The sequence below is a fragment of the Neophocaena asiaeorientalis genome, unplaced genomic scaffold, assembly GCF_003031525.2.
Source record: "Neophocaena asiaeorientalis asiaeorientalis breed wild unplaced genomic scaffold, Neophocaena_asiaeorientalis_V1.1 scaffold106, whole genome shotgun sequence".
Taxonomy (NCBI): Eukaryota; Metazoa; Chordata; class Mammalia; order Artiodactyla; family Phocoenidae; genus Neophocaena; species Neophocaena asiaeorientalis.
In genome coordinates, this window is record NW_020172597.1 from 660,509 (window position 1) to 671,141 (window position 10,633).

The window sequence follows — 10,633 nt, forward strand, 5'->3', positions numbered from 1 at the left end:
CCCCCCCCCAGAAAAAAAAAAAAAAAAAATTTTCAAGATGAAGACACTGGTTACTGGTGTGAGGCTACAGAGAGGTTAAGTGGGGGGAAGTCTAGACTTAGAAAAGCATTTTCAGTAGAAGGTTGAACCCTGGAAGTTAGATTTCAGTGGGTTTAGGAGGAAATGGAAAAGGAGAAAATAAGAGTATGTTTGGTATGAAGGGAAGGAGAGAGATGAGCTGTGGCTGAGGTGAAGACAGGATGGGGGGGGACAGTTCATAATTTCATTTTTGGTTTGATGTTAAGATGAGGGGAAGACATTTTAGGTTGAGATTTTAGGACCCTTTGGGTGCAAGTGGCTGAAAACCCAACTCAGAATGGCCTGAGCAAAACGAATGCATTGGCTGGCATCACTGAGAAGTCCAGGGCAGGTCTGGCTTTAAGCAGAGCTAAATCAAGCCATCTCCTCAAGACTCAGTTCCTCTCCTTATTCAGATCTGCGTTCTTCTGGGTGGGCTTCGCTGTAACAGACCCTTCCCACCGGGTGGCCCTCAGCAGTTCCCAGCTCAGCATCTCCAGCAGAGGAAGTTTCTCTTCGCAGTGGCATCAGCAGAGGTCTCTGATGGAGTCTCAGTGGTCTGGCTTATGTCACCCGTCCATCGCTGAAACAGGGAGTGGGGTGCTGTTTGGCTGGGCTGGAGGTGGCATTGGCTCCCTCCCCTATCATCTGGACTGGGAGTGGGAGAGAAGTGATTTCCTGGGGGAAAGCAGGGTGCAGGGACCGATCAGAGGGAGACCGGGTGCTGCTGTATTACAGAGGGAGGAGTTGAGGAGACAAAGGAAGGGCAAGGTCCCTGGGGAACTGGCCTTGGGGGGCACTTCAAGAGGAACCAGTCCCTCTGAGGACAGACTGGAGAGTGTGGCTGTGAGTGGGTGCCTGTGAGCCTCTCCTCCTGGTGAAGTAGGGGGTGGGGGCTCCTGAGAGTGAAAGGGGAGAAGGCAGGGTTGGTGCTTGGGATACACAGAGCAGGGCAGGGATGGGGGGCAAGGGCAGAAGGCAGATGTGAGGAATAAGAAGGGGCTCACTAGGGAGTATGCTTTGTTCTCTGTAACTGTCTCTTCTTCAGATAAAACCAAGTCCTTGGCCCTCGCTGGCTTATAGCCTATTTGAGAAGCTACCACGTAACCAATGGTGTGTGTTACAAGTGCCAGAGCAGTAGACTCGGGCACCCAGAGGAAGGAGACAGGGCCAGAGGAGGGCGGGGGAGCAGCCCCAGGTGGGAAGGACTTGACCCAGCCTCCAGGATTGCTTCTGAGGATGTGGATTGGAGCAGTGGGATATAAGATGGGTGAGGAAGGGCGGGCTTCAAATGGCCAAGGCAGTGAGTTTGGACCTCATCCTGAAGGCAGCAGACAGCCATTCGAGCAGGAGAGTGAGATGAGGAAAGTGATATTCTACCCTTCCTGGCTGCACATATAGGTTGGGCTGGAGGGTGGGGAATATGCAGGAGATTTGAGAGGCCCAAAGCAGGTCCATTAAGACTGGAGATGCAGTGATGGCAGCCAGAAGGGGTGGAAGGTTTTCCTCCAGAAATCAGCAGGGCATGTGACTGACTCAGAGCCCTGGAAGCTGGATGGGAGTGAGAGGCTGACTTGAGGCCTTCTGGCAGTAGTAGATAAAAGGAGTGAGCGGGAGGCCAAAGCCGCCACCCGCGAGCCCTGCAGCTCGGTCTCCGCCCCCCGCCCTGTCCCTGCAGAAACATTGTGCTACACGGACGACACGGCCATGGCCAGGGCGCTGGCGCGGTCCCTGCTGGCCAAGGGGGCCTTCGACGAGGTGGACATGGCGCACAGGTGAGGGCAGTGGTCCTGGGGCGAAGCAAACCAGGTGGGCAGAGTGACCAGAGCAGTGACATCTGTGCATGTCGGGACACCCTCCCCGCACACCCCGCCACAGGGCACTCTCCCCTAGGGCAGCTGCAGCTTCCCAAGCTAGAAGTGACAGCACCGCTGGCACAGGCTCCTGAGGTCCCCAAGGATTCCTCTTTTCCCAAACCAGCCAGGTTTCTTCTCTCCCAACCCTGGCAGGCATCTCTTAGATCATTACGCTGTCCCCTTCTCTCCCCTAGGTTTGCGCAGGAGTACAAGAAAGACCCTGACCGGGGTTATGGTGCTGGAGTGATCACCGTCTTCAGGAAGCTCCTGAGCCCCAAGTGCCGTGATGTCTTCGAGCCTGCCCGGGCCCAGTTTAATGGCAAAGGCTCCTACGGCAACGGGGGCGCCATGCGGGTGGCCGGCATCTCCCTGGCCTATAGCAGTGTCCAGGATGTGCAGAAGGTAGTTAGGGCTGGCTGCCTTCTGGACACTCTCATCCCTCCCTCCTCTGCAGCTTGGGTGCTGTGACAGCAGGTCTTTGCCTCCCTCACCTTTGCCCTAGTTTGCCCGGCTCTCGGCCCAGCTGACACACGCCTCCTCCCTGGGTTACAACGGTGCCATCCTGCAGGCCCTGGCTGTGCACCTGGCTTTGCAGGGTGAGTCGTCCAGTGAGCACTTCCTTGAACAACTCCTGGGCCACATGGAGGAGCTGGAGAGTGATGCCCAGTCTGTGTCAGATGCCCGGGAGTGAGTATGCGGGCTGGAGGCGCGTCTGTGCACGTGCATGCTGGTGGGGTGGCCCTGCCTCAAGCTGAAACCTTCCTTTCATTGCAGGCCCTAAGAGGGGTGGGAAGAAGCCCTTTGCCTTGGCTGTGCCTCAGGGCTCTTCGGGTCCCAGAGAACAAACCGGGTGGCTCACACCTCGCCCTTCCCACTTCTTGCCCTGACACCCGTGCTTAAGTGTCAGATGCCCACGTCCCTGCCTCGCCCTCCCATGCAGCCCTTCCCCTTCCTGCCTTCTCCACCCTGCTGGCTCCGACCTCCCTGAAATCTCGCCCCCAACCCACAGGTTGGGCATGGAGGAGCGTCCGTACTCCAGCCGACTGAAGAAGATTGGGGAGCTTCTAGAGCAGGACTCAGTGACCAGAGAGGAGGTGGTGTCCGAGCTAGGTGGGTAGTCCCCCACCCGTCATCCTTCAGGGTCAGTCTTGGGCTCAGGAGTGGGAGGGGTGCCTGGAGTCACGCCTGCTGCCGTCACACCTTTGCCAGGGTTGCTGAGACAGCAGAGCCACGTTCCGTAGGGTCTTTGGCAGGCTGCGAGCACAGCGCCTTCTTGTTCTAGGGCAACAGTACCCTCAGCCTTAAAGATAAACATCCCAGAGATGGCAGCCGGCCGCTGGTTTTTTACAGCTAATGGTGATAGTACTTTTACTGTGTTCTGGGCACTATGCAGAATGCTTTACCTCTAGGATGTCATTTCACCCTCGCACCAGCCCTGCGAGAATTCCTAACTTTATTCACTCTCTACATGAGGAGCTGAACCCAGGATACAGGAATCACACAGCCAGTAGGTCGGCGAGCCGGGATTTGAACCCGGGTAGCCTGACTCCAGAGCCTGTGCTCTTAGTCGCAGCCCAGCTTGAAGCTGACTTGTGGCAGGTGGCAGGAAGCCTGGGGACGTGTGGGGCTCGGGAAGGGGGGTGGCTCAAGTTCCCATAACCTGGCTTCCCCACAGGGAACGGCATCGCTGCCTTTGAGTCTGTGCCCACCGCCATCTATTGCTTCCTGCGCTGCATGGAGCCCGACCCCGAGATCCCCTCTGCCTTCAACAGCCTCCAGAGGACTCTCATCTACTCCATCTCGCTTGGTGGGGACACAGACACCATTGCCACCATGGCCGGGGCCATTGCTGGCGCCTACTATGGCATGGAACAGGTGCCAGAAAGCTGGCAGCAAAGCTGTGAGGGCTACGAGGAGACTGACGTCCTGGCCCAGAGCCTGCACCGGGTCTTCCAGAAGAATCTGTGAGGGCCACAGCTCCGCCATACCCAGCAGGACCAACTACAGCTCGGATCGGAAACCCTGGGCTCCCTTAGGCTTGGCTCCCTGCCTCGACCTTCCTGCGGTGTGGCCGGAGTGCACCCCTCCTCTGGGGAGGTCACTGAACAGTGAGGGAGGGACGGGTGCCTTCTGGTGCTGGGTTCCTGGCTTCTGCAGAGCCTTGGTGCTCCTGGCTCCTCAGTCAGACATAAGGGACCGGGGCAGGTTTTGTTTTGGAGCAGTACTTGTGGTGTTTTCCTTTATTATCTAGGACATGGGATTTGGGGAGGTGGAAGTGATCTGTGGCATCGTTTCTCCTTGTTGGGATTTAACCAGTTTGCCAGGATGCCTGCCTTTGACTGCACAGGGCCCCCAAGCGCCAAGTTTATATGGATCAGGAGGTGGACACGTGAATCTAGCTGATCTAGATGCACACCTGGCCCTTGGCTGTCATGGGTCTTGTTAACAGCTTCCCGACGAAGTTACAGAGCAATAAACAGTTCTTTAAATCCCACCACTGTTTCCTGTGTTTCTCCTCTGCCCTGAATGGATTCTTCCCCCCTTGCCCTTCTGTGCCTGGGCCTCACTCTCCTAGGAGCCAGGGACCCAAGCTGCTGGCTTGTGGATGCATATTCCTCCAGCTGTTCAGCCACGAAAAGCAGAGCAGGCATGGTTTGGTGCTTTGTCCTGGTGGAGATCCCTCACAGCAGCCCAGGCAGCGGGCAGGAACAAGCCAGATTTTCCTGCTCTCAGAGCCTGGCTTCATAGGTTGCTCCCCAGATAGAACCCAGGCCCAGCCAGGAACCAGAACACTAGGAGGATGCAGAGGGGACCGTGTTATCACGGGACCGCTGACCTTTGTGTGAGGGGGGCACATCACCTCAGGTGAAGGCCGGGCCTCGTTCTGCATCTTGGGCCTCAGTCAAAGGCCTTGGCCTGCTGGGAAGTTCTGCACACCATCCATTCTGAAGAAAGGAAAATCGAAATGGAGGAGGCACCTCCCCTCAAACTTGAGGGATATTCCAGCCTCGGTGGAGAGAGACGCGTGCCCAGCTCTGCAGCTAGCCTGAGGTTTCAGGACTGTCGGACAGGCCTGCTTTCAGCCAAGATGGGGATCTTCCAGGCTGGGGAAAACCACAGGATTTTTCAGAGCACAGGTTGGTCTCAGGTCTGCTGTCCAGATTCCCAGAGTACGGCAAGTTATGGGGCAGTGCTTTCTCCCAGGACAGCTCCCCTGGCCCTGCCTTCAGCGTTGGGCCTGGCACTAGCCCCGCCCACAGGAGCAAAGATTCCTGATTTCATTCATAATTTGTATCAGATGTTGAAACTTGACCCTTGGGATCCTGAGCCAGCTGTCATGCTCCACTACCCTTGAGAGCTTGCAGGAATGTTCCAGGGAAGCTTGATCCGTCTCCCTTAGCTCCAGCCACTGCCTCACTTTGCTTTCTTAAAATGCCTCTTGGCATTTACTTGGTGCAGAGCCTCGGGCAGCTTCAGAGAATCAAGCATTTCTGATGCGGTGGTGACAGAACCCCTGGCTGGGAGGAATGCACGCTCCTTGAGAGGGTGCAGGGTAAGAGCCCCAGAGAGCTCCCTGGGTGCTTTATGAAATCCAGAGGCTCGAGACACCTCTGAATCAATGTCAGTTTCAGCACAGTGCTGTTTATTCAACAGGCTTTATTGAGATTGTGTCAATACAGTCAATACCGTTGTTTTTCTTTTCAAAAAGAAGTCCCATTTTCTTTGATTCCCAAGTGCATTTTTCCCCGAATCTTCTGTGACACAGGGTACATAATAGGTATGTAGAGAACTAAGCTCCTATACCAGGTTAGAAATGAAATTACTAACGGAAAACATTTAAACCTTAATCTTAAAAAAAAAAAAAGGAATCAATATAAAAATGCACAAGGTGATGTAGTTTTCACTGTTAAAACCTGACATAGTTTATCAAAGCTAGTCAGTTAAGTGGACACCTGGAAATCCCATAAATATTTCGGAAGCACCACCCACCTCTCCCCAAAGGCTTCAGGAATGTCATTTAGCAGAAACTCAGTTCTGTGAAACAGCATTTTTTTTTTTTTTTTTGGCTCCCTGTACCCTCTTCAGGGCCCTGGGCTCCCACTAGGACCTGATGCATTTCCGCCCGACAGAAGCCTCCCTAACAGGTCAGATGGCAGTGGCTTTGACCCAGGAAGGAGGCTGAGCAGATGGCTCCACGAGGTACGATTTGAGACTTAGTACCTGTGGGTGGCGATGAATAAGAAACCCACCAGGAACTGTAGCCACAACCTGCTCTTGAAGTGCCACTTGGGCAGATTTGGGTTTTTGTCTCTCCTTTTGAAAGTTAAAGCAAGTAAACGGTCTGCTTTGTTTGGAGAAGTTGTGGCCAGGCGATGGGCCTGAGGAGCCACAGAGTAACAAGTCGGGAGTCAGTGGCATGAAGAACCCAGGGGCAGGACAGGAATAAAGACGCAAGCCTACTGGAGAACAGACTTGAGGATATGGCGAGGGGGAAGGGTGAGTTTTGACAGGACGAGAGAGAGTCATGGACATATACACACTAACAAACATAGTAAGGTAGATAGCTAGGGGGAAGCAGCCGCAAACCATTGTAAAGCAATTATACTCCAATAAGATGTTAAAAAAAGAAAAAAAAAGAAGTCAGTGGCCAGTCTCCTTCCTCAACATGGGAAGGAAGGCTGGCATGGGCCAGAGCTGGAGCAGGTTCACGCTGGGTCCTCAGCTCTATCCACTCGGCTTGAACTAGGGGCTGAGGGCATGGGAGGGGGTCCTGCCTGTTTCCTGCAGGGTGGAGCTCTGATTGGGGAAAATGGCAGAAACATCCAACTCATTCCAAAGGGGCCTGTTGGCACCCTTTTTCTCAGGGCCTCATCCTCCTGGGCCCTAATCCTGCCTAGGACAGGAAATTGGAACCAGAGGTTGAAGGAGAGGAGACTAACCCCTGTAGTAGACACACATCCATCATATGGCTGTTAAGAAAAAGCGGGCGGTGGCCTTCATCCCCAAGCTTGCGTGCACCTTGTTCTGAGGGCAAACAAGAAGCTCTCTGCCTTGGGGATACTGGGGTTGGGGGTGGCAAGGATCCCTTACAATTTTGTCTGAGGAAATCAGCCCTCCCCCAGCAGGTGAAAGGAGAGAAAGGTAGGACTACTCATGTTCGCTGACTGCCCATCCTGCCTCGTGCCCGCCTGTGGTGGTCCCCAGGGGCCTGGGTGGCTGGCCTCATAAGGAACAGAGCCAGAGCTGGTGGGGGCAGCCTGGGGGATGGAGATGAACGTGAAGAGCTGCCATCCTGCCTCAGACCCATGCCCCTACCCCTCACAAACCACCGTTCCCCATGGCTGCAGCCTGAGCAGTGAAGGGGGGGTCGGCACTTCCTGGGAGCCTGAAGGAGGGGCCACACGCCTGTACCTGCCAGGGACAGGCCTGATGCCACCGCCCCACTGCTAGGGTGGCAATCCTGACAGGGTGTCCACTGGCCACCTCGATGGTCCCCCTCCTCTCCCTTCCCCTGGAGAGAAACAAAAACTCTTCAGGGGACCCACCGTCTTATGCTGGAGGTCCCGCGCGGGGCAGTTGGAAGAGCCCCAGCCAAGAACTGAGGGAGGCCCTGCCCCATTCCTTGAGCAGGGGCCGTCTGCGGGCAGGCAGGAAGGGCAGGGCTGGGAAGATGTCTCCCCGGGGGAATGGGTGGGGGAACTCGGTCCCCTCTCAGCTCTGACTCCTTCGCCGCCCAGCAGAGCCCAGCACTCACGGGGGCCAGGGGTCCCCACCAGCTGGGCAGAGCGTCCTGGGGCCCTGCCTGCAGGCCAGGCAGGGCAGGAGAGGGGGCACAACCCCGATGCTGCACAGACACTCGGGGGAGAGGAACGCAGGCCACCTTCTTCCAGAAACAACCTCAGCCTGCGTGGAGGGAGAAACCCAGTCAGTCTCCTCGGGCCAAGGCCGCGGCCGCCTCTGCTCCCGCCTCTGTTTGGCCTTTGGTTTTTTCTTTAAATGGAGGTTCTTTGTAAGTGAGAAGGTCTCTCTACCGCTAAAGAGGAGGAGGCCGGGGCAGCATGGGTTATGTGGGGCACAGCAAGAATCCTGAAAAGGAGGAGTGGATGTACTCGGTGGAGTAGAGGCCATTGGCCTGGTCCGAGGGCATCTGCACCCAGACCTGGTCGTTGGGCCGCAGCTGGAGCACGGCCCCCCCAGACGCCTGGTCCAGGTAGCCCTTCTTGTACTCGTCATAGGTGTAGGTGGCTGGCACGTTGTTCTTGTACAGGGCCACCCACACGTTGGTGCCCTTGACGTGCACGTGGTAAGCAAAGTAGTAGACCCCGCCCACGGGGCAGGTGAAGATGCCGGTGGCTGGGTTGTAGCCACTGTGGCCATTGTAGAGGGTCCGGTCAAACTTCACAGGCATGCCTGAGGCGGGGAAGGGCGAGGTGAGCACAGCGGTGAAGGCGGGCGTGGCATGGGCCGACAGCTCGCCCAGCCCAAACCGGGGCTTGGTCCCCTTGCCCAGCACAGCTCCCTGCACGCCGCCGTTGGGCAGGTGCAGGCCGGCGATGCCAGTCTCATCGAAGGCCCCAGGTGCACCAGGGGGCCCGGGAGGTCCGGGAGGCCCAGGAGGGCCCGTGAGTCCTGGGGAACCTGGGACCCCAGGAGGCCCTGTAGGCCCAGCCATGCCAGGTTCTCCCACTTTCCCCTCTCCAGGGGCCCCCGGCAGGCCTGGTTCACCCTTCAGGCCTGGCAGACCCTGTGGCCCGATAGGGCCAGACGGACCTTGGAGTCCTGGGATTCCAGAAGGGCCTCTCAGGCCAGGCTGCCCAGGGAGCCCCAAGTCACCCTTCTGCCCCAGGGCTCCTGCCACCCCTGGTCCTCCAGGGCGGCCCATGAAACCTGGCTCGCCTTTGGGCCCAGTCGGTCCAGGAGGTCCATGAGCCCCTGGAAGCCCCCTCTCTCCTGGGAGCCCAGGTTTCCCAGCCAGGCCACTAGGCCCCTGGTCACCCCGAATACCAGGCACTCCTGGGGGTCCTCCAGGCCCCGTCTCCCCCTTAGGCCCTGGGGGCCCACGTCGGCCAGGTAGCCCTGCAGACCCCGGAAGTCCAGGGGGGCCCCCAAGGCCCTGTGGCCCCTGTTCCCCTGGCTCCCCATCCTCACCTGGCTCGCCCCTGTCCCCCAAGAGCCCCGGGACCCCAGCTGGGCCCCTGTCCCCCTTGGGACCTGGCAGCCCTGGTATCCCATAGCCAGTGGGGCCTATCAGGCCAGGAGGGCCCCGGGTGCCTGGCTCCCCTTTGGCCCCTGGTGGGCCCTGTGGCCCTGGCACCCCTGCTGACCCTGGTACCCCCATACCATCCAGCCCAGGGGGCCCTTTGGGGCCCAAAGCTCCTGGCTCCCCCCTGGGTCCTGGCAGCCCAGGAGGCCCAGACTCACCCTTATCTCCAGGGGCCCCAGGAAACCCATCCAAACCTGGTTTGCCCAAGCCAGCTGGACCAGGGAGACCAGGGGGTCCGGGGGCACCCCCCTGGCCTGGGGCTCCAGGAAGCCCTGGTTGGCCCACTCCATTTTCGCCCTTGAGGCCTCGATCACCCGGGGGCCCAGGCTCTCCCTGGGGCCCTGGCTCCCCCCCAAATCCTGGGGGCCCTGGCACCCCCTGGGGACCTGGTTTTCCAGGGACAGCAATGCCTGAGGGCCCAGGCAGGCCAGGGGGCCCTGGGGGCCCCCGGAGGCCCTGGTCCCCTCGTATCCCTGGCTCCCCCCGAAGCCCCGGCTGCCCTGGTGGGCCAACCTTGCCTGGAAGCCCTGGGGGACCAGCCTTGCCCATCCGGGAGAAGCCAGGGGGGCCAGCGGGTCCAGGCTGCCCATGTAGCCCTGGTTTTCCAGTGCCTGGTTTTCCTGGGAAGCCAGGAGGGCCAGGGGGACCCCGCGGTCCGGGTTTTCCTGGGGGACCAGGCTCTCCTTTCAGGTCCATTGGCAACAGCGGTAGAGGCATTTCTGAGAGAGAAAGAGAGAGAAGGGGTCAGTCAGGGGCCTGGACAGTGGGAACAGGGGACCCATCTTCCCACTCCCCATACCAGCATGTGGTGCAACTTGAGAAGACAGGGTTCTGTATCTGTTCATGAAGACCAGTCCCGGTCTCCCCCTCCCTGCTCTCATGGAAGATGGAATTTAGGTGGTTCAGTGGCCACCTTGGGAACTGCAGGGTATCCACACCCAGGGCTCTTAGCACCCAACCCACCCAGACTAGGCCTTCCCTAAGAGCTTCTCATCCCTGCCTGACCGGGGTGGAGTGGCCACCAGGTGGCACCAGCATGCCTCCTTAGAGCCAATCTGAGCCGCCCCGCCCTCCCCACTTCCCCACAAACCTTCCCGCCAGGCGGGGCGGGGCGGTGCTCACCCAGGTATTGGCCCTTGCCCTCGCGGAAGGGCGGCCCCACGGGTCCTTTGTGCATGGGCTGCACGTACTGCACCGGCGGGTAGCCCGCTGCCCCGGCGGCTCCACCGCACCACAGCTACTGAGCCTGCGCTCTAGAGCCCGTGTGCCAAAACTAGTGAAGCCTGCGCACCTGGAGCCTGTACTCTGCAACAAGAGAAGCCACCACAATGAGAAGCCCGCGCACAGCAACAAAGAGAAGCCCCCGCTCGCCGCAACTAGAGAAAAGCCTGCGCGCAGCAACGAAGACCCAATGCAGACAAACATTAAAAAAAAGTCCTTGTGGGGCTTCCCTGGT

General features: G+C 58.4%; 2 protein-coding genes across 2 annotated transcripts in view; one reads left to right on the top strand and one right to left on the bottom strand.

The window, feature by feature from the left end:
* The window catches only part of ADPRS (ADP-ribosylserine hydrolase), a 5,715-nt gene extending 1,308 nt beyond the window's left edge, over positions 1-4,407 (top strand). The window contains exons 2-6 of the mRNA XM_024738889.1: positions 1,736-1,832; positions 2,108-2,315; positions 2,416-2,600; positions 2,923-3,023; positions 3,589-4,407. Of these exons, the coding sequence (XP_024594657.1) occupies positions 1,736-1,832; positions 2,108-2,315; positions 2,416-2,600; positions 2,923-3,023; positions 3,589-3,881 (884 nt within the window). The 3' untranslated portion in view covers positions 3,882-4,407. The remainder of the gene's footprint in view (positions 1-1,735; positions 1,833-2,107; positions 2,316-2,415; positions 2,601-2,922; positions 3,024-3,588) is intronic.
* Positions 4,408-7,977: 3,570 nt separating this feature from the next.
* Positions 7,978-10,399, bottom strand: COL8A2 (collagen type VIII alpha 2 chain). The gene is made up of 2 exons (XM_024738866.1): positions 10,300-10,399; positions 7,978-9,896 (listed from the first exon to the last, which is right to left on the bottom strand). The coding sequence occupies exons 1-2, from the start codon at positions 10,352-10,354 to the stop codon at positions 7,978-7,980; spliced, it is 1,974 nt and encodes a 657-aa protein (XP_024594634.1). The 5' UTR covers positions 10,355-10,399.
* Positions 10,400-10,633: the final 234 nt, after the last annotated feature.